The sequence below is a fragment of the Coptis chinensis genome, chromosome 2 (genome assembly GCF_015680905.1).
Source record: "Coptis chinensis isolate HL-2020 chromosome 2, ASM1568090v1, whole genome shotgun sequence".
Taxonomy (NCBI): domain Eukaryota; kingdom Viridiplantae; phylum Streptophyta; class Magnoliopsida; order Ranunculales; family Ranunculaceae; genus Coptis; species Coptis chinensis.
In genome coordinates this window covers 105,968,015-105,994,625 of record NC_141457.1, presented here as the reverse complement: position 1 = coordinate 105,994,625, position 26,611 = coordinate 105,968,015, and the positions used below count along the sequence as shown (strand labels likewise).

Below are 26,611 nucleotides of genomic sequence, written 5' to 3'. Positions count from 1 at the left end.
GAAGCGGGCGAAATCTTTCCTTAAGGGACTGACCTAATCCCGCGCCTTGGTTATTCCCGATTCTTCCGTCCTAGCTTGTTTCTTTATTGCTATTGTTCTTACGTTTTCTACTTTAGTTTTTGTGTTCATACAACTATTCTAACACTTTGTGCTCCAAGATGTGGAGGAACGGGACAAGGAGAACATATTGTGCGGCACACAATGAGAAATTAGTCTGTATGTTTAGGTCTTCTAAGTACTCCACCGAACTTGCCTTCGTGTTATCAAGAACCTTCGATTTGGCGGTGATTGCCATAACTGCAATAAAGTTTGTAGCCAGATTTGAAGGAAGAGAGATATATGTAAGGGACACTAATCGCTTTCATCATTTTAAGGATGGTTTGTGTTCTTGTGGTGATTACTGGTGAGAAATCATTGCTTCAGTTTCCTAAAATGTCGCCATCTTCATCTGTCTGCATTGAGATAACTCAGTAAATTGGTCTGCATTGAGGAAATGGTGAAGTTGGATGGATTAGACATTGGTGATTGAAAGGAATTAGGAACTGAAGTGCTCCATTCTACCCAGAAGATGATCGCCGATTCTCTCATCTGATGGCATAGATCAAAATGAGCTCCATTGTGCAGCCACTAATACTCAACTACTCTAGTTACTGTGCCATTAGGGCATCAGACCTCATGTAGAAAGCGAACATGGGTGGAAGAATTCAAGAACGACAGATAGATCAACTTTCATACTGGATCGGAAAAGAACTAGTACATAGGTTCCGGTTTGGGGAAGGACGGCATACGATGATACTTTTTGTTTCGTTGAGCCTGCATTGGGTGTCTGATTTGATTGTTGAATGTGCTACAAACCGTACCATACAGATTGTTTCCCATAGGAATCTATCTGGACACCTCAGGTTTACTTCTTTTGTTAGGACCCAGAATGACATGCATTAAGTGGAAGGAAACAGAGTCATCATTCTTTCACCTATTCTTTCTGCTTCGACATCGTGTACAGAGAAAACAGACTTAATAATTATACTCCAAGGAGACGGCAAAGGAAGTTTAAAAAGGAGAAGCTCCTCAGGTAACATCAAAGGCATTACTATAGCAGAGTTGGCTATGGGTGCAGATATTCATTATCCATCTTCTTAATTTGTAACAAGTTTTAGGGACGTCCCAGGTTGTAGAACTCTGTATGAACGTGAAACCAGTTCTCTAGTAAAGGTGAACTCCAATGTACCTTTTCATACCTTAAAAAGTACTGAAAAAATATGTGAGTTATGTTACTTTTGTTTATCACTGAAACAACTCAACAAGCAAATTCACACACACAATCATCGTGTAAATCAGTGATAGCACCTATAATTTCCTACTATATACCATCATCAAACTAGTATAGCATAAACAGTCACTTGATGTATGCCGCCTCCAGGTTGGGATAAACTAAATTTTCGACGCTGCTTTTCATCATAGGGGAATATATAGCAATAGCGAAGTAAAGAAGTGCAGAATAGTCAAACAACGGACAACAGTGAAAAGAGTAACTATGAACAACAAGAAAAGTCGAATATAGAGCATTACTACATTAGCAGTTCACTGAGACCACTGTAGTTCTTAACCAAATGCGACAAAAAATAGAATAACATCAAGACAAATCGGCAAATCCAAAAGATCATACTCTACATCTCAAAGATAATTCGAACAGATCTATGGATATAATACTACTGCACGGGGAGAAACTCTACTGAATGATGACAACTTCTCACAAAGCCTTAATCGATTTTATGCTCCTTCTACTACATCTGAGTACCAAATAGTCATTTTCTCCAAGACGCTCGCCGTCCCAAGCAGATATCTCACAATGTCAAGTTCGCCCTGACTCCCTTCAAAATCCTCGATTATAACATCCATAAGGTGCTTCAAACTATTACCAGCAGGTAACTCATTTGACTGTAGATATTCTTCCTTGTTTGAGGATGTCGAATCTTCCTATTATCAAAAAGTTTGTGTACAACAAGCAGTTACTTGCATGACAAATAATGAAATGGAAACATGACATGCCAGATGATCTTCTGAATAAACATCTAATGTACAGAGTTTCCAGGATGGGGAAAAGCCTTAAGATTAAGCCTAACCCATTCCGTGTTAATTTGATCACTCTATCGAGTTAATTAGCCTGCAATTACATTTTAACATCAGAATCAACAGGGAGAAGAAACTAGATGTTGAGAAGAGGGTGGTTTTAAGGAAAACAAAATTAGCCGTTGTCTGTTGATAAATTTGGAGATACGGTTTGTGACTTTTGTCCCATATCCCTTACAGATATATGTTATGGTACAAATACGGGTGTTTCAACAAGAGTCCGAGCCGAGGAACTTGCATAATGGGCCAACGCTATCCTGATATCAGGAACAAGGATGCGGCCATTAAATTGTATTCAATTCATCGTAGTAATGACCGACTATGAAGGATGCGCAACCAAATTATGAATAAAAAACTATGATTTAAACCACTATTAGTGCACACATGATTCAGTGTGATGGATGGCACTTAAAATGTGATGGATGGCACTTAAAATATGACTTGGCATAGGATAATGGTGGACTCTCCAATCGTGTCTTTTAGCTTCACTTCTAAATTCGTTTTAAGTTTTCGTATTACAATTGATACCGATCCCAGCCCCCTCTAACCAAAACGGCCAGGGCAAACGCGCTTCTAAATTACTTTTATATGGTGAAAATAGTAGAGCATTCCTGAAGAGATAAAACATAATGTATGTGGAAGGGCAGAGTATGCAGAAGGCGTTATTGATGCTGCCGTTTTCCTTGCTAAAGGTGCGGAATGCTACTATTTTACTCTCTATTATAGAGATAGAGAGTAATTAATTATGTTTAATACACTTTCATAAATTAATACACTTTAATACACTTTAATACACTTTCATACACTTTCATAAATTAATTTAACCGTTTTATGTGGGGTAATTTCTTTCTTATTTTTAAGAAAATAATAACTAGTTAAAAATAATTATGTTTTAAAAAATAATTGTACGTATAATAGAATTATATTAATCGTAAGTATAATTAAACTCTCTAACGAGTCCACGTGGCATGGTATAAAGCATTGTAGAAAGCCACATATGAGACAGAAAAATGCTATCTCTTATATTAGAGTGCCACCTAGGAGAGAGAAAAATCTCTATTAATTTATGATTTAGTATATAGACTAGATTTTGGACCCGGACATACGCCCGGGATCTATTAAATATTTTGTAGGCCCGGAATCTATTAAATATTTTGTGGGCTGAAAATGCTTTACAAAATGTCTCACACACATTTTCGAATCAGAATATATTTTTATTGAAAATAAACCGAAATACATTAATGACCAACGATTATGGTGCATAAGTACTTGGAAACTAATTAAGAGATCAAATTGAGATAGCCTCATCACTTTGTAGTTTAGGATATTAATCCGTCATTTTCAAATAGAATTATCTTAAACTTGATCTATCTTGTATAATAGTTTTATTATATTTATGGTGATTTAGCGGCAAATTTTGAATCGAATATATTTTTATTAAAAATAAACCGAAATACGTTAATGATTATGATGCATAAGTACTTGGAAACTAAGGGATCAAATTGAGATAGCCTATTCACTTTGTGGTTTAGGATATTAATCAATAATTTTCAAATAGAATTATATTAAACTCGATCTAGCTTGTATAATAGTTTTCTTAGATTTATGGTGATTTAGTGGCAAATTTTTGAATCGAATATATTTTTATTGAAAATAAACCTAAAATCGTTAATGAACAATGATTATGGTGCAAAGTACTTGGAAACTAAGGGATCAAATTGAGATAGTCTATTCACTTTGTGGTTTAGAATATTAATCTGTAATTTTCAAATAAAATTATTTTAAACTTGATTTAGCTTGTATAATAGTTTTATTAGATTTATGGTGATTTAGCGGTAAATCATCCTTATTTACTAATGTGTACAAATCACTAAAACAGATTGATTGTTTCCATATCCTCAAATAATACACTACTCCCACTTGAAAAGATTTATCATATGAACGTGTCCTACCTAACGGTGCCGTTATATTAAATTATTCTAAAAAATATTAGAACTATGTATAGTTATGAGATATGAAAATTATATTAATTACTCATTTAAATTTCTTGCACCACTCTCTATAAAAAAGAAACACCAAATCTTGATAAAACTAATCGACTTTTTTCTTTTTAATTGTTAGGTTTAATAATTGAAGTTTTGTGAGAATGCCCAACGCTTGGCTAAGATAATATTGAAGATACTTGAATAGCAAGGTATTCATAATCACAATAAAAAGAATTATAATAAACACTACTTAAAATGCAAAACTATATTTGTCGAGACATTTATTCCCTACACAAAAATACAAATATGTTTTAGGGTTATTAGTTCAATGCATTTGCACCAAGTTTATGATTTTCTATTAATTATTCTTTGAGGTTAGTTTAATATAGTATGTTGCATCCCGTTTCTAATTTCTCATTAATTATTCTTTGAAGTTAGTACAATGCAGTTGCATCAAGTTTTCGATTTCCGTTAATTATTATTTGAGGTTAGTACAGTCACAATTACATCCATTTTATGATTTCCGTTAGTTATTCATTAAAGTTAATTCAAGACGCAATTGCATCCAGTTTTTATGTTTAGTTAATTAGTCTTTGAGATTAGTTCATTGCATTTGCATCCGTGTTCCAATCTCTAGTTAATTACTCTTTGAGGTTAGTTCAATATATTTGCATCCGGTTTTATGATTTTTCGTTAATTGTTTTTCTAGGTTAGTTCGATAGTTTACAATTTCTATACAGTTTGCATACATGTAAGAGTCTGTTTTTATAAACTCACTTTCGTTTTGGGTTCATAATTACTTGTAATTACTCATATGAGAAGGCTAAAAAAGTGGATATTTATGCCTTAAGGTTAGTGCGATGCAGTTACATCCGACTTCTGATTTCTAGTTAACTATTTTTTTATGTTATTTCAATGCATTTGCATCCAATTTTTGATTTCCCGTTAGTTAATCTCTGATTTTAGTTTAATGCAGTTGCATTCAGTTTTTAGTTTTCCGTTAATTATTCTTTGAGGTTAGTTCAATGCAGTTGCATATAATTTTAGATTTTATGTTAATTGTTCTTTGAGGTTAGTTCAATACATTTGCATCAAGTTTCTGATTTCCGGTTAATTATTTTTTGAGGTTAGTTCAATGCAGTTACATCAAATTTATAATTTTCCGTTAATTATTTATTTAGGTTAGTTCAATGCAGTTTCATCCATTTTTTAATGTTTTATTAATTAGTCTTTGAGATTAGTTCATTGCATTTGGATCCAGTTTTCGATTTCCTGTTAATAACTCTTTAAGGTTAGTTCAATACATCTGCATCAAGTTTCTGATTATTTATGCTTTGAGATTAGTTCGATATAATTATATACAATTTTTTATTTTCCGTTAACTATTCTTTGATGTTATTTCAATGCATTTGCATTTAGTTTTCGATTTCCCACCAATTATTTTATGAGGTTAGTTAAATGCAGTTGCATTCGGTTTTTGATTTTATGTTAATTATTTTTTGAGTTAAGTTCAATGCATTCGCATTCACTTTCCGGTTTCCCATTAATTATTATTTGAGGTTTGTTTGATGTATTTGTATACCATTTTCGATTTTCGGATAAATATTTTTCAAGAATTTGCATTCAATTTCTAATTATCCGTTAGTTACTCTCTGTCATTAGTTTAATGCAATTTACATAAAGTTTATGATTTCCCACTAATTACTCCTTGAGCTCAGTTATGTATTTGAATCCAGTTTCCAATTTCCTTATAATTATCCAATGTGGTGTGTAATACCAACTTCTACTGATCCATCTGTAGTGTCCTTGAAAACATGACATAAAAAGTAAATTATGTTTAATTTACTATGTAGGATCATCGAAGATTATCTAGTTTCCAATTTCTCGTTAATTATTCTTTAAATTATGCATGACTCACTATGTGAAATCTTCAAAGATTATCTACGAACGGGTGTTGTTATATTAATTATTCTAAAAAATATTTGCAAATATGCATAATTATTATATATTAATATTATATTGATCACTCAACCAAATTTCTTATAACGTGAAAACCTCACTCTCCATTAAAAAAAATAACTCACCTTTGATAAAATTCTTCAACTTCATTTTTTTGTTTAATAATAGAAGTTTGATTGAATTTTTGTGAGATTGCCTAATAAGGCGAAATTCATATATATTGAAGCTACTTGAATAGTAAGGAGTTCCCAATCATACGGAAAGAGATAAGATAAACATCATTTTAAATGCAAAACTATACTTATCGAGACATTCCCACAACATATAACCCAACTATGTTTTGAGGTTAGTTTAATGCATTTGCATCTAGTTTCTGATTTTTCGTTATTTATATTTTGAAGTTAATTCAATGCAGTTGCATCCAATTTCCAATTCCCATTATTTATTTTTTGAGATCAGTTCAATGCAGTTGCATCCAATTTCTGATTGATCGTTAATTATTCTTTTCGGTTAGTTCAATACATTTGCATCAAATTCCCAATTTTCTATTAATTGTTCTTTGAGGTCAGTTAAATGCATTTGCATCCAGTTTCTGATTTCCCGTTAATTATTCTGTGAGATTAGTTTAATGTATTTGCATCAAGTTTTCGATTTCTCGTGTTTATTATTTGATAAAGTTGCATTTGCATCTAGTTTTAGATTTCCGTTAATTATTGTTTGAGGTTAGTTCAATGAATTTGCATCCGTTTTCGATTTCCGTTAATTATTTCTTGAGGTTTTGCATCCAAGTATATTTTTGAGATTAATTCAATGCGGTTGCATCCGGTTTTCGATTTCCGTTAATTATTTTTTAAGATTAGTTCCACATTTGCATTATGTTCCCAATTTATAATTAATTTTTCTTTGAGGTTAGTTCAATCTGGTTGCATCCAGGTTTCGATTTCCGTTAATTTAATCTTTGAGGGTTAGCTCAATGCATTTGCATCCAGTTTCTGATTTTCCGACAATTATTTTTTGATGTTAGTTTGATGTATTTGTATCCAAGTTTTGATTTTATGTTAATTATTCTTTGAGATTAGTTTAATGCAGTTGTATTCATATTCTGATTTTCTATTAATTACTTTTTAAGATTAGTTTAATGCTTGCATTTGTATCCAGTTTCCGATTTCCCGTTAAATATTATTTGAGATTAGTTCGATGCATTTGCATTCAGTTTTCCGTTCCCCATTAATTGTTTTTTGTCATTAGTTTCATTCAATATTATATATATTTTAAAATATTTGTCATTATTGCTTTGCCGTTATTTTTTTTTTCATTTTCTATTATATATTTTGTATAATTGTTTTTAACTATATTTTGAAGCCATGTTAAGGATATATTTGAAATAAGTCGGTGTTTTATCATAGATACTAAAATTGTATGATTTGTAATAGGGAATTAGTTTATACAAATCACCTATTTTTTAGCAATTTTTTTTTTATTTGATCAAATATAAATTAGTTTTTACAAATCACCTATTTTTTAGCAATTTTTTTTTTTATTTGATCAAATATATAAGAATTTGAACACTAAAAGTGTTTGATTCGTATTTCTACAAATCACCTATTTTTTTAGTAATTTTTTTTATTTGATCAAATATATAAGAATTGGAAATACACTCAAACTCTCCAAATATAAGAATTAGAAAGACACTCAAACTCTCCAAAGAGGTTCCATGTACGTGGGAGACTATTAGAAAATATTATCTTTCATATTAGAGTGCCACATAAGATAGAAAAAAAAAAAGCTAACTCTCATATTAGAGTGCCACATAGGAGAGAGAAAATCATTCTTTAAAGGTCTCTGCTTTAGTATATAGATAGTAGATAATAGATAATAGATATATTAAGTCCCAAACACATAAATTGACCAATAATTTTGATTTTAGGTCTGGTTGACCAATAATTACGATCTTAGGACAAAATCGGGCTGACATCAGCATCTAGGATTTGAGTTTAATCTCCCTGGTTAAAAATCCGGTCCATTAAAACCCCTTCAAATCGTAACATCAACTCACAAAACCTCCCTGCTTTTAAGAAAATAGAAAATTGACAAAAATACCCCCCACTTAACCGACCTGTAAACCCGTGAATCCGTCTATTTTCTCACTTTCTTCTCTCTCTATTTTTAGATCTGAAATATCTTCTCATGCAAATCTAAATTCACATACTTCAGGAGAATAAAGTGGGCGAATCATCAACAAAAGAGAAAATGAAGAACTCTACAATTTCGAAAAAAACTGAAAATCCAAACAAAAAAAAATCAAACTTTCAAGTTATAGAAGAGATGGAGATGAAATTGAGAAGATTGCTGCTCCAAAACTACGGCAAACAAACCAAATTTGGTGAGAATCTTCAACCTTTAATCCTATTTTTAGAAATTTGTATGAAAAAATGAATTTTCATATGCGAGTTAGTTTGTAAATACGAATTTACATTTGTTTAGTGATTTTATTCTGTATTTTATAGTTTTTATAGTTTTGCAATTTCAAGTTTGGGTTTATTTTGAATTTTTATGTTTGTGTATATAGTAGTTTTACCATACATTTTTATATTTTTGTAGTAGTTTTTTTCTCTACATTCTTAAATTTTTGTAGTGTTTTACTATGCTTTTTATGTTTGTGTAATGTATGGTGGTAGTTTTACTCTGTATTCTTAAATTTGTGTAGTAATTTTACGTTGCATTTTCATGTTTGTGTTGTAGTTTTACTCTGCAATATTAGATTTGTATAGTAGTTTTACTTTGCAATCTTAAATTTGCATAGTAGTTTTACTCTGCACTTTTAAATTTGCGTATTAATTCATTTGTACGATTTTAAACTTTGTATAGATAGTCTTTGTTATTAATTGGTTTTCTCCCATTATAACAAAAGACAAACGAGAATAAGTTGTACAAGACCTTTAGAGCTTCTGCATTACCTACGCTTGGTCTTGTGGCAGATTTTGATAAAAGGTTTACAGTTGACCATATTCCAACAATGAACATGGGATCCAAAAGAAGAATGCAATAAATGATGAGTTGATTTTTGTTTAATCAGTTCTTAGTGGATTTGTTATTAGATCTTTGATGTAATTACTACAATTGTTAGAATTCTTGATGTAAAAAGGCTGATTTGGCTTAATGTGTTGTTGGCAAATGATATAATGGGAATCTGTTTTATCTTTTCAGTTGGTAAAACAGTTGGATTTGTTCTGTTACGTTTCAAAAATATATTGTATAAAAATAATTTTGCATAGGTTATGATATGTTTTCTCTATGAAAATTTAATTTTTCATAGATCAAATTATTGTATAAATTTAAATTTACATAGATAGTTCTATCGGATATTAGTTGTAGTAATCTACTGTGTAAAACTACATTTTAACAGGTAGTATAAAATTACATGAGTTCGTTATGTCAGATGTTAGATTGGTCAATTTCAAAGAAATATTATGTATGTCAAAACAATTTATCATGCATAGTTTCTTATTTCCTAACAAATCAGAGATGTGCATAGTTTCTTATGCAGAGATGTGCATACGCACCCGCTCTTTTAAAAACTTACTCAACAATCGTAACTATACACAGAGAAATTTTCTAACAAATCGTGATTTCTGCTTTCGTCGCTAACCCATTTTAATTTCCTAACAAATTGTTTTAATCAAGTCTTTAAAACCCGTTTTAATTTCTCAACAAATTGTTTTAATTAAGTTTTAAAACCCGTTTTAATTTAGAAGTGTGATTCCCGTTTTTAATATGAGAAGGTTCCCCGTTTTAATTAGAATGACTATATTTTTCTTTTTCAATAGGAGAGGAATTCCCGCTTTAATAGGAGTTGATAATGTGGAATTTTAAGAGGGCTAGAAAAATACTCCTTGTGGCCGTTTTAATTTCTCAACAAATTATTTTAATTAAGTTTTAAAAACCCATTTTTTAATTGGAGGAGGGATATATCCCGTTTTAATTAGAAGTGCTAGATTTTTCTTTTTCAATAGGAGAGGAATTCTTATTATAATAGAAGAATGATTCCCCTTTTTTAATTGGAGGAGGGATCTCATTTTAATTTAAAAGTGTGATTCCTGTTTTTAATAGGAGTAGGATCCTCGTTTTAATTATAAGTGTTAAATTTTTCTTTTTTAATAAGAGAGAAATTCTCATTATAATATGAGAATGATTACCGTTTTAATTAGAAGTGCTATAATTTTTCTTTTCAATAAGAGAGGAATTACCATTTTAATAGGAGTCGATGACGTGGAATTTTAAGAGAATTGGAAAAAATACCCCTTGTGGGAGCTAGTTTTAAAAACCCATTTTAATTTAGAAGTGTGATTCCCGTTTTTAATATGAGAAGGTTTCCCATTTTAATTAGAATGGCTATATGTTTCTTTTGCAATAGGAAAGAAATTCCCGTTTTAATAGGAATTGATGATGTAGAATTTTAAGAGGGCTAGAAAAATACTCCTTGTGGCCGTTTTAATTTCTCAACAAATTATTTTAATTAAGTTTTAAAAACCCATTTTTTAATTAGATGAGGGATCTCGTTTTAATTTAGAAGCTAAGTGTGATTCCTATTTTAATTAGAAGTGTTAGATTTTTCTTTTTCAATAGGAGAGGAATTCCCATTATAATAGGACAATGATTTCTGTTTTTTAATTGGATGAGGGATCCCGTTTTAATTTAAAAGTGTGATTATATTCCCGTTTTTAATAAGAGTAGGATTCCTATTTTAATTAGAAGTGTTATATTTTTCTTTTTTAATAGGAGAGGAATTCCCATTATAATAGAAGAATGATTCCCGTTTAATTAGAAGTGTTATAGATTTTTCTTTTCAATAAGAGAGGAATTTCCATTTTAATAGGAGTTGATGACGTGGAATTTTAATAGAACTCGAAAAATACCCTTGTGGGAGCTTTAATATTAAGACTAGCTTGTAGGCCCGTGCATATGCACCGGCTCTTTTGAAAATATTTAGATTTTTTTTTAGAAAATTAGGACTACCGTTTTAGTTGCTAACCCGTTTTAATTTTCTAACAAATTGTTTTAATTAAGTTTTAAAAACCCATTTTTTCAATTAGGAGATAAATCATGTTTTAATAGGAGAATAATTCCCGTTTTAATTAGATATGCTAGATTTTCCATTTTCAATAGGGAAGGAATTCCCATTTTAATAGGAGAATGATTTTCGCTTTAATTAGAAGTGCTAGAATTTGTTTTAATAGGAGAGAAATTCCCGTTGTAAAAAAAGATTCTCGTTTTTCAAATATGAGAGAAATTTCCATTTTAATAGGAGATGACGTGGAATTTTAATAGAGCTTGAAAAATACCTCTTGTGGGAGCTTTAATATTAAGATATATATATAGACTAGAAAGTAGACCCGTGCATATGCACTGACTCTTTTAAAAACTTGCTCAACAATCATAACTATACACATAGAAATTTTCTAACAATAAATGATTTCTATTTTCGTCACTAACCCGTTTTAATTTCCTAACAAATTGCTTTAATCAAGTCTTTAAAACCTGTTTTAATTTCTCAACAAATTATTTTAATTAAGTTTTAAAAACCCATTTTAATTTAGAAGGGTGATTCCCGTTTTTAATATGAAAGAGTTTCCCATTTTAATTAGAAGTGCTATATTTTTCTTTTTCAATAGGAGAGGAATTCTCATTTTAATAGTAGTTGATGATGTGGAATTTTAAGAGGGCTAGAAAAATACTCCTTGTGGCCGTTTTAATTTCTCAACAAATTATTTTAATTAAGTTTTAAAAACTCATTTTTTAATTGGAGGAGGGACCCCGTTTTAATTTAGAAGCTAAATGTGATTCCCGTTTTAATTAGAAGTGTTAGATTTTTCTTTTTCAATAGGATGGGAATTTTCAGTATAATAGGAGAATGATCCCTTAGAGGAGAAATCCCATTTTAATTTAAAAGTGTGATTCCCGTTTTTAATAGGAGTAGAATTCCCGTTTTAATTAAAAGTGTTAGATTTTTCTTTTTTAATAGGAGAGGAATTCCCATTATAATAGGAGAATGATTCCCGTTTTAATTTGAAGTGCTATAATTTCTCTTTTCAATAAGAGAGGAATTCCCATTTTAATAGGAGTTGATGACGTAGAATTTTAAGAAAGCTAGAAAAATACCCATTGTGGGAGCTTTAATATTAAGACTAGCTTGTAGGCCCGTGCATACGCATCGGCTATTTTGAAAATATTTAGATTTGTTTTAGAAAATTGGGAATCCCGTTTTAGTTGCTAACCCATTTAATTTTATAATAAATTATTTTAAATTAAGTTTTAATTAAGTTTTAAAAACCCGTTTTTCTCAATTGGGAGAGAGATTCAGTTTTAATATGAGAATGATTCCCGTTTTAATTAGATACGCTAGATTTTCCCGTAATTTTCAACAGGGGAGGAATTTCCATTTTAATAAGAGAAGAATTCCCGCTTTAATTAGAAGTGATAGAATTTGTTTTAATAAGAGAATAATTCCCGTTATAATAGGAGAGGAATTCCCGTTGTAAAAAAGAATTTTCATTTTTCAAATAGGAGATAAATTCTCGTTTTAATAGGAGATGACGTGGAATTTTAGTAGAGCTCGAAAAATACCCCTTGTGGGAGCTTTAATATTAAGACTAGATTGTAGGCCCGTGCATACGCATCGGCTATTTTGAAAACATTTATATATTTTTAAGAAAATTGAGGCTATCGTTTTAGTCGCCAACACGTTTTAATTTTATAATAAATTGTTTTAAATTAAGTTTTAAAAACCTATTTTTTCAATTGGGAGAGAGATTCTATTTTAATAGGAGACTGATTCATGTTTTAATTAGATATGCTAGATTTTCCTTTAATTTTCAATAGAGAGAAATTTTCATTTTAATAGGAGAATGATTCCCGCTTTAATTAAAAGTGCTAGAATTTGTTTTAATAGGAGAATAATTCCCGTTATAATAAGAGATGAATTCCGTTGTAAAAAAAGATTTCCATTTTTTAAATAGGAGAGAAATTCCGGTTTTGATGATGTGGAATTTTAATAGAGCTTGAAAAATAGCCCCGTGGGAGCTTTAATATTAAGACTAGCTTGTAGGCGCTTTTGAGTACCGTTTTAGTTTCTAACCCGTTTTAATTTTCTAACAAATTGTTTTAAATGAAGTTTTAATTAAGTTTTAAAAACCTATTTTTTCAATTGGGAGAGAGATCTTGTTTTAATAGGAGAATAATTATCGTTTTAATTAGATATGCTAGATTTTTCCTTTTCAATAGGGGAGGAATTCATATTTTAATAGGAGAATGATTTCTTATTTAGTTAGAAGTGTTAGAATTTATTTTAATAGGAGAGAAATTCTCGTTCTAATAGAAGAGAAATTCCCGTTTTTCAAATAGGAGAGAAATTCTCATTTTAATAGGAGATGACGTGGAATTTTAATAGAGCTCGAAAAATACCCCTTGTGGGAGATTTAATATTAATTAAGACTAGCTTGTAGGCCCGTGCATACGCACCGGCTCTTTTGAAAATATTTAGATTTTTTTTTCGCTAACCTGTTTTAATTTTATAACAAATTGTTTTTATTACGTTTTAAAAACCCATTTTTTCAATTTGGAAAGAGATTCTGTTTTAATAGGATAAGGATTCCCGAGAGAAATTCCCATTGTAAAAAAAGATTTCCGTTTTCAAATAGGAGAGAAATTTCTGTTTTAATAGGAGATGACGTGGAATTTTAATAGCTAGAGCTTCGAAAAATACCTTTTATGGGAGCTTTAATATTAAGATAACTATACATATATAAATTTTCTAACAAATCGTGATTTTTGTTTTTGTCGCTAACCCGTTTTAATTTCCTAACAAATTGGTTTAATTAAGTTTTAAAAACCCATTTTTTAATTGGGGGGAGGGATCATATTTTAATTTAAAAATATGATTCACGTTTTTAATAGGAGAATGATTCCCGTTTTAATTAGAAGTGTTAGATTTTTCTTTTTCTATAGGGGAGGAATTTCCATTATAATAGGAGAAAAATTCCCGTTTTAATTAGAAGTGCTAAAATTTCTCTTTTCATTAGGAGAAGAATTCCCGTTTTAATAGGAGTTGATGATGTTGAATTTTTAAGAGCGCTAGAAAAATACCCCTTGTGGGAGCTTTAATATTAAAAAGACTAGGTTGTAGGCCTGTGCATACACACCAGCTCTTTTGAAAACATTTATATTTTTTTTAGAAAATTGGGACTACCATTTTAGTCGCTAACCCATTTTAATTTTCTAACAAATTGTTTTAAATTAAGTTTTAAAAACCTATTTTTTTAATTGGGAGAGAGATTCTGTTTTAATAGGAGAAGGATTCCCACTCGTTATGATAGAAGAGAAATTCTCGTTTTTCAAATAGGAGAGAAATTCCCGATTTAATAAGAGATTACGTGGAATTTTAATAGAGTTGAAAAATACCTCTTGTGGGAGCTTTAATATTAAGACTAGCTTGTAGGCCCGTGCATGCGCACCGGCTCTTTTGAAAATATTTAGATTTTTTTTAGAAAATTGGGACTACCGTTTTAGTCGTTAACCCGTTTTAATTTTCTAACAAATTATTTTTAATGAATTTTTAATTAAATTTTAAAAACCCGCTTTTTAAATTGGGGGAGGCATTTTGTTTTAATCGGAGAAAGATTTCGCTTTAATTAAAAGTGCTAGAATTTGTTTTAATAGGAGAATAATTCTCGTTATAATAGGAGAGGAATTCCCATTGTAAAAAAGGATTTCCGTTTTCAAATAGGAGAGAATTTTATGTTTTAATAGGAGATGACGTGGAATTTTAAATAAAGCTCGAAAAATATCTCACCGGCTCTTTTGAAAACTTTTATATTTTTTTTTAGAAAATTGAGACTACCGTTTTAGTCGCTAACCCGTTTTAATTTTCTAATAAATTGTTTTAAATTAAGTTTTAAAAACCCGTTTTTTCAATTGGAAGAGAGATTCTGTTTTAATAAGAGAATGATTCCCGTTTTAATTAGATACGCTAGATTTTCGCTTAATTTTCAATAGGAGAGGAATTCTCATTTTAATAGAAAAAAGATTCCCGTTTTAATTAAAAGTACTAGAATTTGTTTTAATAGAAAAAAAATCTCGTTATAATAAAAGAGAAATTCCCGTTTTTTAAATTGGAGAGAAATTATCGTTTTAATAGGAGATGACGTTAAATTTTAATAAAGCTCGAAAAATACCCCTTGTGGGAGCTTTAATATTAAGATATAGATAGGAGAAGAATTCTCGTTATAATAGGAGAAGAATTCCCGTTGTAAAAAAGAATTTTCGTTTTTCAAATAGAAGAGAAATTCCTGGTTTAATAGGAGATGACATGGAATTTTAATAGAGCTCGAAAAATACCCCTTGTTGGAGCTTTAATATTAAGACTAGCTTGTAGTCCGTGCATACGCACCGGCTCTTTTGAAAACATTTATATTTTTTTTAAAAAAATTGGGACTACCGTTTAGTCGCTAACCCGTTTTAATCACAGCAGTGTACACTTGATGGATATCCTAAACATCTCACCACGCAGTTTGGTACTTTAGCGTTACTTGAGCCTAACATGCGACTCACATACTTCGGGTGGCGTGGAGTGAACAGGCCTTTTGGGCCAAAAAATATAGCCTGCTCTGATGTGATTTAATTTTAGGTTTCAAAGCATCCAACTCAAAACCAATTTGCGATGAGTGTGCCCCGGGATAACTTTTACTATAATGCAAGGTTTTAAATCTCCCATGTGAGACTATCCTAAACATCTCAACTAAAAGTATAATCTTTGGTAAGCCCACTGATATCATTACATGATTTGGAAACTAAATACACAGTTCAATCTGTAAGGAGTCAGGGGCATTGGTAACAGCTTGTACCAAAATTCTACCATATAATAAACAAGTCACATGAAGACAGCTATGAATGATAACGAAAAGTAAAAATGAGCATTGTGTATTTATAAATTAAGAACAAATATAAACTTACACACCTTTGTTAGCCTGTGGAAAGTAGCCAACTGAGGGAGGTCACCGCTATAACTTACAATGGGGAAATACCCTCCTGCTTCCCTGTTATATATATGTACAGCCTGACAACTGTGTTGTGTTACAGTGGTATGCCCCCTTCCAAAGATTGCAAGGGTTCGTCACAAATTCCGTCCCTTGGTTGCGACCCCAATCCAGACGGTCTGTGATGCTATATTTTGCCTTGTGCCATCCACTATCCTCCAACAAAGCTAGTCATTTTTGAAAAGACTGATCTTGTATCCACTGAAACCATCATAATCTCATTCATTAAAAGCCTTTTCTCCCAGTGGGATCCTGCAAGAAAATAGTATATCTCAAAAAATTTCCCTTTTAAGAACTGCTAAATACTGAACAACAGTGACAATGCAACTAAACTGCATAACATACAATATAATAAATAAATCCATGCTTTTCATTAACAACACTTCCTCGATAAGTTTAGTTTCATGTTGGAAAAGGTTTCCTCCATGAATCAGTCTTGTTCACTATAAAAGGCATTCAACATCCCAAACGCCACAAGAAGGCACATAAAAAGCACCCCTTTTCTTTAAATGTAAGTCTCAAGTCTGGACTCTGGACTCTTAAAGCTTTTTTCGTAATACTTGTAATTAAGGAGCACAAGAGAAAGAGATATACCTTACGTGCCACTCCCACCGCCATCTTCCAGCTCTAGACCAGTGTTTGCATTCAGATCCCAAGACATTACTCTAATATACAGTAATTTCCCTGCTTTAGAGAAAGCTGAATACTTACACCATAATGATGTCGTGAGTGCATGACAGCACGTGGCAATATGTCCCACACGGGTCACCAATATACACGTGATTGTGCACCACTGCTAAGTAAATATGCTATAAATATTAATTTGAAATATACCTGGTCGGGGTATCCCAAACCATAGCTTGCTTTTTGGGGAAAAATATTGTTGTGAACCCAAAAAGGCAGGCAAAAGAAAAGGTGGGGCATCAATACCACTAATTCTGAAGTTATGTCTGAAGCTAAAATGCCATGACAACCACTCCCATATATCCTTTGCATAACTGCAGTCACATATAATGTGTTGTAGATTTTCTTCAGAATGACAACCCAAATAGCACTTGAAAGCCATATGAAAGCCTCTATGTTGCATGGTATCATCTGTTGCTGCACACTTTCGACAAAATTTCCAAGAAGTACCTGTAGACCGAGGATGCAAATATTAATTCCAAACTTCTTGTTGCCAATCCACTTTCGTATGTTTTCCCGGGTGATCTCAAAGGCTGAAGCGACTGAAAACTTTCCCTTAAGATCTTCCTTCCAGACACTGTAATCTTCGTGACCTTGGTTTATGACAGGAAGTTGCTCTGTGTCCACTCCCATTTGTTGCAGCAGCATCAAGAATTGAGGAGGTATGTTCCATGCACCATTATGAATAATAGAGCTGAGTTTTGCCCTGCAATTATTTAACTGAACTGTAGTAAGGTGTAATCCCTTTTGGACTGACTGTTCACCAACCCAAACATCTCTCCATAAGTCCACTTTGTTCCCATCTTCTATAAGCCACTGAGACCTTGTTGTAACTTCTTGCATAGCCCATCTGATGCCTGACCATAGAGATGACTTTGTGTAGTATTCGATGGGTTCATTATCCCAAATACAGCACAGCAGATAAAAATAAAACAGGACATGCCCAACAGTAATCAACGCAGAGCGACAAGGGTGTTGGAATGGAAGAAATGGGGTCGAGTAAGCTTCCGGTCCTTGCTTCGGCGCCCGATTCGCCTCAGCTCATGGGTGCTTAGGTCATAAAACAACAGCTCATCGTCCAGGTGTATGACAACTTTGATGACATTGGATGAGTTAGGTGAGACAACGCCTCTCATTGGGACAAGGCAGGTGTAGTTGGCCAAGAAGCTGGCTACAGGAGGGTGGTTTTGCAAGGATTGAAAGCGAATGCAATGAGAACTGGTCCAGGCGTCTGTATAAGGGGTGGGGGTTGACGCAAGGTCTACAGACGAACGACTTAGACAGTTTCACCAGGTGGAGTGGAACTTGTTTCCTGCCTAGTTCGCAAGCCTCGACATTAAAGATGTTTACGGAGTAGCATTGCTTACGAGTAGGCGATGCAGTGTTGTCGGTGTCATCATTCTCTATTGTCAAACAAAACAAGTTGCGAAGCTACTTTAAATTCTTGTCCCAACACTTTCCCAATAGCTTACAAGGATAAGTCGGGTGGGAGTTTTAAGTTTTTCCATCACCAGTACGGACAGTGAGTAAGAGTGTGGAATAGGGAGCGATCCAAGATTCCAAACACCTTGTATTTACCAACAGAAGTAGAATGAGGATCAGGAAACAATGCCCATTCAGAACCTAGACAACAGCCAGGCGCAAGAGCCTGGAATTCGGAGGCAATGGCGTTGGAGCCGTAAAGCAAATGTGAATCATACTTCTTGCAAACATAAACAAAGCCTTTTTTCTCAAGGTCTTCTACTTCCTCTTCTTCTGTGTCGGACTTCATAAGCTTGTGAAAAGACGATTTCAACTGCCACTTCAAAGTGCATTTTGCTCGTGTCGGGATGAGACTCTTAACAAGTAAGACTGGTGGAACCAAATTCATCAAGTTCTGCGTTGCCCAAGAATATAGGTCCATCTTTATTGCAGTTATAAGAACGCCTTCTTGAAACACCAGAACGGAGTTCTCTGGATGCATCTACCAGGTGAAAAAAACATGCAAGAATCAAAACTCACCGTATACAGAGATTATTCCTCAGGATTTCTAACTTCTTACAACATACAAGTAAAGGAAGCATGAAATGACAGGACAATATTAGTGTCCGGTGTCACGGAAGAGGAAAAGTTGTTATAGTTATGTGGAAACATACACCTAGTCTAGAGTTTGGGGACTTATAACAGATAAGGCAGGAGTTTCGATCCGAAACAATCTACTATGTGGCTAACCTTGCTATGCAGGAGTTTGGGTCTTCAACTTTGACTGCCGCCGCAGTAGTCAAAGAATCCTAGATCATCCCAATCTTTCATCTTTGTCATGTTATTGACCGTTAGTAATGTAGATCTTACTGGCGGAAGCTTCAGTTTAATCGAATCTACACTTTAATTGAAACGCAATCAAAAGACGACCTAAAAATCACTCTTTTATTGAATCTCTCGATCACAAATCACACACATAAACACAACTACTGAAACCCTAACTACAAGCCCGTTATTTAAAGTAAACCTATAAAGCATAAACCAATAGGAACATGACATGTGTCCAACTAACTAATTGACTCGAACCATGGGCTTGGACTCCACTAAGGGGCTCACACCCATAACATGTATAGGGAACATAGGTGCACGCCTATGACACTGACAGACTTGACTAATGTTCTACATCAGTTAGTCTACCCTGTGACCTCCCCTACAAAATCAAGAGGTCCGCTAAGTGCCAGTATAAAAAATATCAGATGGTAAAAGCATAGAATAGCTTATTTTTATCTCAGTTGCGTTATTCAAAATTCACAATTATAATCCAGATACAGTGACATTAATCTATATTAGGACTCCAAAAATAATCTACGCCATATTTTACATAATAACTCATATGTAATTTGCTATCAGCTCTTTTCAGTTCATTTGACATCCTAAAAAATCTCAGCAATAAAAGTAAGTGGCAATCAAGGGACGGCGGTTATAGGATTTAATAATTCCTGAAATTTTTTAAAGAACCTTGGTGAGTTCAAAATACACTGTACCTTAGCCCCCTACCAATATTAGATAAATTGACAAGTCAGAAAAGGTAAAAAACGACTTTAGATTGATATATTTGTCCACTAAAACCAGATCCTGAACATCCTCATGGTGCCTGATCTATCATACAACGTTAGGAGTTGAGTAAAGGAGAGAATAACTTAGTTACTGATACAAAGGACCGGACTTCATATAAATTATAAAATACAGCACAACAGAAAAAAAAATATAACAGGAGATGCCCAACAGTAGTCAACACAGGGTAACAAGGGTGTTGGAATGGAAGTAGTAGGGTCGTATAAGCTTCCGGTCCTTGCTTAGACAGCCAATTTGCCTCAGTTCGTGGGTGCCCAGGTCAAAAAGCATCAGCTCGTCGTCAAGGTGTATGACTACTTTGACGAGGTTGGATAAGTTAGTTGAGTCAACGCCTCTCATTGCGACAAGGCATGTGTTGTCTGACAAGAAGCTGGTTAGAGGAGGATGGTTCCGCAAGGATTGAAGGCTGATGCAATGAGAGCGGGTCCAAATGTTTGTAAGAGTGTCATGCAAAACAAACATCTGCAACTGATGAGGAGAAACAATGGTGAGGCACAGTGATCCATCATTCAGAACAGATAAGAGGTTGTTCAAAGTTCTAGGCCGGCGACGCGGTTGCAGCAGGTGGCGTGGAACTTGTTTCCTGGCGGGTCGTTTGCGAGTCTTGATATCAAACATGTATAGGCAACAGCAATCTTTACGAGAAAGAAATAATGTAGAGTTGTCGGTGTCCCTCTCATGTGTCAACCAACAGAGATGGTTTTGAACCAGAACAATTTGTGAGGACACTTTGAAAAAATCATCGCAGTCTTTCCCCCATAACATCCAGCGAGGGGTAGTTTTTTTGCCACAGTCACCAGTACGGACAGTAAGAGTGCGGAATAGGGTCCGGTCCAGGATTCCAAACACCTTGTATTTACCAACAGAAGCAGAATGATGATCAGGAAACAGTGCCCAATCAGTACATGAACCACAAGGAGGAAGAGCCTGGAAGTGGGAGGTAATGGGGTTGGATATGTAAAGAAATCGAGGATTATACTTGTTTTGAAAGAGGAGTAAACCGTCACATGATGCTTTTAAACATAACACGGCCTCCTTGTCATTCTCATCAACGACTTGTTCTTCTGTGCCCCACTTCTTAAGCTTGAGAAAAGGCATTTTCAACTCCTTTCGGGGATTCAATGATGGTGGTATTGGCGGTGTTAGGCTGATGGAGAAATGATTATACTGGTAATTATGAATGCGATTAGCGGGTTTTGTAACAGTTGTAAATATTATCCCTTGTTCTTGTATAGACCTAAGTAAGTGAGCATTCCCGAAAGTGGGTCGGGAGATGAAAGAGGAACAAAGCTTGGATACACATTTGCAACTCGAGAGATCCTCCGCGGTCAGACGATGGAGAATTTCCAAACTTATTTCTTCGGGCAGGCTTTTGAAATAATTATGACGACCCAATCCTCCTCTTAACCTCTGCTTCTTCTTCACTACAATACTTGCATCGGTAGCAGCCATTTGAAAACAATAAATAAATATATATATTGTACAAAAATTTATTGATATTAAACAACAAACAAAGAGCACAAAACTTACTTACCTAGAGATCCAAATACCCCCAACAACAACCCCTCAAATCAGTCGGCGCCTTTTTTGGGCTTGTAGGAGAGATATATATAGAGAATTATGATTCTACTTCTTTTTGTATTTCTAATTCTTACTTTTTTCTCGATAAACATTTCTAATTCTTACTTAGGTCCCTCTAAATTCTAATTTTGTTTGCATTGTCCCTTTTTCTACATGTAAACGTGTGCGCCTGTGCGGTGTGCCCTAAAAAGATGAAACTGCCCCCATAGAATGTGTACTTTCATGTATATAGAATTGAGCTAATTTTGTGTAGAGATATAATCCATAAGGGCATCTCCAATGGAGGGTGTAATTTTACACTCCCACATAGGCTCCACATAGGTGCCATTGGGATTTTATACCCCCCACTCTTCTATGATATATTTAAGCAAAATATACACCTTGAGTAGTTTCCAATGGGGCAAAATTAGCGAGGTGTATTTTAAAAGACGGGCGTTTGTCGGACTGACGTTTGAGAAATTAATAGATTCAAACGTCACTTTAAATAACGTCCGACCTTTTCCATTTTTCTTGAAGAAACGTCCCGCTTCTATTTTAAGTCGCACGTTACTTTGAGTAACGTATCAATTGTTTTGCCAAAAAACCCTAAAGCTTGATCCAAGAGGACCCGAAACTCTGCTTCTTCTTCCTCTCAACTCCATTTTTCTCCATTTTTCTCTTCCAATGCCTCCTCGCAAACGTTTTTTTGGTGGTAGAGAACTCCGCGAAGAAGAATCAACAACGTCTAGTGTAAACTTGGGGCAAGAAGACGAATTTGTTGCTCAAACACCGGATGAAAACACACTTGAACCCATTGTTTTTCCACCATTTATCAATCCACAACAACACACTTGAACCCATTGTTTTTCCACCATTTATCAATCCACAACAACATCCACCACTGATTCGAAGCCCAGAAACGCATGTATCAAAGAGAGTGCTTGACAACCAAGTAAGTTTTAGTATATTTTTATTTAAGATTTACATGATTAGAAATCATTTGTTTAAGATTTACATGATTAGAAATCATTTGTTTAAAATGAAATCATTTGTTTAAAGCAAACTTTGGTGTTTGAATTCCTAATTGTATACTATTTTAATTAATGAACCTTTTTTTTTTTTTTTTTGTAATGACTAATCATAGGGTGTAACTCCTTGGTTGATTCGTTGTTCTTGGGAATCAGTTAAATTTTTTTGGAAAGCTCTTCGGAGTAGAAAGGAGCCGGGGTTTATACGAATTTGTGATGCCATATTGGCGACTCCGTTTGGTGGTATCATAGACGTGCCATATTTGAAAAATGACAAGGCACTAACGTACGCCTTGGTTGAGCGTTGGTGGGATACCACACATAGCTTCCACTTTCCTTGTGGAGAGGCCACCATCACCCCATTAGATTTCTCCATGCTTACGGGGTTGAGTATAGGGAGAGGAAGATTGTTACAATCTAACCGCAGTTATGAGACTTTTGAAACGGCGCAACAGCTATTTCCTGGAAAAGAATTTAAAGACGATGATCCGGATAAGGCGTTGAGGTTGACTCCATCTAATTGGACAGGCACTGGGATACAATGTAGATGGTTTGAAGATAGGTATGTGAATTACATTTTGGAGAAACCTAAAGGGTGGGAGCCAGGGGCTGATCACGAGGAGGAGTACATACTTGCTTTTCTATTTTATATGGTTGGTTAAGCTTTTCTCAAAACAGGAACAAGTTCCATTCGCCTCTCCCTTGTTACGGATCTTTTGGATAGGTCGGTCATGAAAGATATTGACTTTGGTGGTGCCATTTATGCGTATTTGTTTAGAGGCATGGATGAGGCTGTGCGTACTAAATCTAGCAAGGGGCAAATATTGGGATTTAGTATTATCTTGCAGGTAATTACGTCTTAATTTTTTATTATATTTTGAAATGTAGTCGAATTAAAATATTAATCTTGCAGGCTGTGTATTATTAAATTTGTAAAACTAACTAACGAATGCTAACCATTATTTTATTTTTACTATAGTATTGGTGGTTTGAGTACTCGCGCGTACATTGAACCCCATTCAAGATCCATTGTACAACGGGGATGAAGTTCCAAGGATAAAGGCTTGGGGTAAAAACAGAGTTGAGAAACACTATGGAACAGTAAGACATAGTATTCATTTGTCTCGTCAACAGATTGAGATGGCTACTGCTAATAAGATCGTATGGACACCTTGGATTACGTCATGCATAATGGTGAGAGAGCGTGACTCATTTGCTGAGGATGGTTCGATGCAAAACTATTGGGATGTTTGTCACCATGCCTTGGACTTGAGTAGGAGGAGGGTGGTTTTCATTTCGCCAGGCCCTTTAAAAGCATGGTACCTTGGGGATCGAGCTTGGTGCCAACTTACAGGAGAGGTTGCTATCCCCCACCCACCACTGGAAAAAATGTGTGCTGTAGATGTCACTCTTGCACAAATATTGTGGTACCGAGAGAACCATTGGCCGTTTGCTAGTTCTTTTATCACTGCAGATTATGGTACTTATGACTATTATTGGGCTACTGTTTCTCGAGGGTCCATCCTACCGGGGCCTATTTATCGTGCATCCAACCTTGATTTAGTCACTCCGGAGGCCTTAAGACAAGACCTCCAATTCCCAGGGCCTTCACAGACGACCTATGCACCAGGTGGATATGATGCTCATGTGTTGTTGGGGGTTGACCCGACAGACGATGTTTGGACGGCACGTATGGTTGGATCAGAAGGCCAAGTAGTTAATTATGCGATTCCACCTATTGACAATAGTGTATTACCACAGCTAGATCCACGCATTAACGAACATGACGTGGTAAGTTTTATGTGCTCGAATTAGTTAATTGTTGTATTTTAATTTTTCAATAGACTAATGTATACTTTTCCATATAAATAGGATACTCTACGGTCTATGTATGCCTTGTCATTGAGATTGACACATGGCATGCGTCGAGTTCTACTTGACACATCTCGGCAGAGTTTCAAGGACCTAGAGGCTGAGAGGACGAGGGGGGATGTAGCAGAGCATGAGCTCGAGGATATTAGACTACGCTTTGGTCAAGCGTACATGGATAGCCAGGCGGTACAATTTTTGTTTATTAAGTGTATATTTTTGTAATAAGGCCTACATCAAGCAATGCACGGAAAGGCCTCCTGGTATATATTTTTTATTACATATAAATTGTTGTTTACTTAATAGCAACTAATTTGGATTGCAGACCACTCAGACTCGTACAGGGACACAAAATACAAGGACCCAGAGAGGGCGCGCAAATAGAACTTAAGGCTTTTGATTCAGTTTTGGTTAGTATACAAACTTCAAACAATTTTAGCTCTAATATATTTTGATTCAGTTTTGATTCAGCATGTGTTTTTGTTTGGGTATTTTCATGGGCTGGGATTTTTTATTTGGGTATTTTTAGGTACTATATTGTGTTGGAGTGAGTTATGAGTTTGATGCTTGTTTTATTTTTTTGCTTCTTTTTGTTGGACTACAATTTTTTCTTTGCGATTGCACTTTCTTGAATTGATTTTTAGTTTTCTCTCACAAGATCTGGAATTACTGTACTTAGACTAGTCATCTGGTATTTATGATTGCTTGATTGTGGACTGAGATACTTCCCAAGCCAAGGCAATTGGATGCCAAGTTTGTAATGCCAAGACTTGTCATCGCAGACTTGGCATCATGATTCAAAAGAACACAATAAGCGCACAAGGGCGGATAGAATAATAAGCGCACAAAGGGCGGATAGAACCGGGACAAACCTCGGTTTTTCTTTCTAGTTCTGTAATTTTTCCGCAAATTTCGACCTTAGTTGGACCGTCCCATTATTTTCATTCTTCAGAATTAGCCCAGATTAACTTCATAGATTATAAGAGATATAACATGCTCACAAGTCACAACTCACTTTTTATTTGATATATAAGATGTCACAACTCACAAGGGAATGGAAGTACAAACCGAGGATTTTATACTTGCATATAAATACCCATCTATAATGTTGACTAGGATTTTATATGGTGGAAGGGACTAATTTGTGATGCCAAGACTTGTCATGGTGGACGAACATATGGCTGTGATGCCAACCCCTTTAGTTAAAATAGGCTGTGATGCCAAGTCTTGTGGAAAGGAGTGTAATTAATAGCGAGGGTAGGATTGAACACTAGTTGATGTCTTCTTGTTAAGGTAGTTTGTTGTATTCTTTTCTGGTTATGTTGAATTTCCTAGTTATTTTATTGTAAGCATTTATTGTCATCTCGTCTTTGTAAAATTTGTTGTCATCGAGCAAATTTGTTTGATCTAAATGTGCATTGCCAGCAGAAAGTATGTACATGAATCCATGGAATTTACTTTCCAAAGTTCTCAACCTTCTCCAAATCCAACCTTCTATTATCAAATCCTAGAAAGGTAATTTAGTTAAACCTCAATTACTTCTTGTTCTCGAGATACCCCTTGTTCTTTTTTTCCCCGATTCTCCACGGGATAAAGGGTGTCTTTGATTGGTGGGAATATCTCCCACTCATTCATGAGAAAAAATATATGGAAAGCACTACAATGTCGGTAAGTTACATCTTATGGCGAATTTCGATGCCCCAAAACTTTCAAAGGTGTATATTTGAATCACAAATGGCGTAACTAATGAATATACACCTCTTTGCATATAGCATACACTAAGTTCAATGAAGGACCAAGCTGATCAACGTAAAAGGAACTTCATTACTCACATCCTGTCTATTCATTTTCTAGAGTTCTCATTGCTAGAGTTTCTCCTATGCCCTGAACTAGTGCTTAGCTTCTGCTAGAATCATTTTCTTCCCTGTCGCCTACACTAGCAATTCTAACCGTATCATTGTACTCCCAGTTGCTCCTCTTCTCCCTAGAAGCTCCTTTGAGCTTATCATTCAGCTCTAGGACTACTAGCTTACTTCGCATGTAATTTGTGTCTTCTACTAGAATCATTCAGCTTATCATTAAGGTTGTATCATGTTTAGTAAATGAAGATACACTTTAGGACTACTAGCTTACTTCGCATGTAATTTGTGTCTTTGTGCTTATTTTTCATTTTTTGGGTTCACTCCCTATTTCCATTAAAATGCTTTAC

The 26,611-nt window shown here is 34.2% G+C and overlaps 2 protein-coding genes across 8 annotated transcripts; one reads left to right on the top strand and one right to left on the bottom strand.

Annotated features, from left to right (window-relative positions):
* Positions 1 to 1,493: 1,493 nt before the first annotated feature.
* LOC147520094 (uncharacterized) lies at positions 1,494 to 21,766 on the bottom strand. Of its 7 annotated transcripts, XR_015212412.1 has the most exons (6): positions 21,480 to 21,766; positions 19,061 to 19,206; positions 17,000 to 18,812; positions 16,760 to 16,830; positions 16,087 to 16,417; positions 1,494 to 1,977 (listed from the first exon to the last, which is right to left on the bottom strand). XR_015212412.1 is itself a non-coding variant. In XM_086591540.1 (5 exons), the coding sequence occupies exons 3-5, from the start codon at positions 17,690 to 17,692 to the stop codon at positions 16,384 to 16,386; spliced, it is 798 nt and encodes a 265-aa protein (XP_086447666.1). In that variant the 5' UTR covers positions 17,693 to 18,812; positions 19,061 to 19,206; positions 21,480 to 21,766; the 3' UTR covers positions 16,017 to 16,383. The 7 variants fall into 7 exon arrangements, 5 of the variants coding, with proteins under 5 accessions (XP_086447666.1, XP_086447665.1, XP_086447662.1 ...); XR_015212413.1 differs by lacking the exon at positions 19,061 to 19,206; XM_086591540.1 differs by lacking the exon at positions 1,494 to 1,977 and having other exon boundaries at positions 16,017 to 16,417.
* Positions 21,767 to 23,595: 1,829 nt separating this feature from the next.
* Positions 23,596 to 25,006, top strand: LOC147520093 (uncharacterized). The gene is made up of 3 exons (XM_086594921.1): positions 23,596 to 24,324; positions 24,406 to 24,591; positions 24,728 to 25,006. The coding sequence occupies exons 1-3, from the start codon at positions 23,674 to 23,676 to the stop codon at positions 24,791 to 24,793; spliced, it is 903 nt and encodes a 300-aa protein (XP_086451047.1). The 5' UTR covers positions 23,596 to 23,673; the 3' UTR covers positions 24,794 to 25,006.
* The last annotated feature ends 1,605 nt before the right edge of the window (positions 25,007 to 26,611 follow it).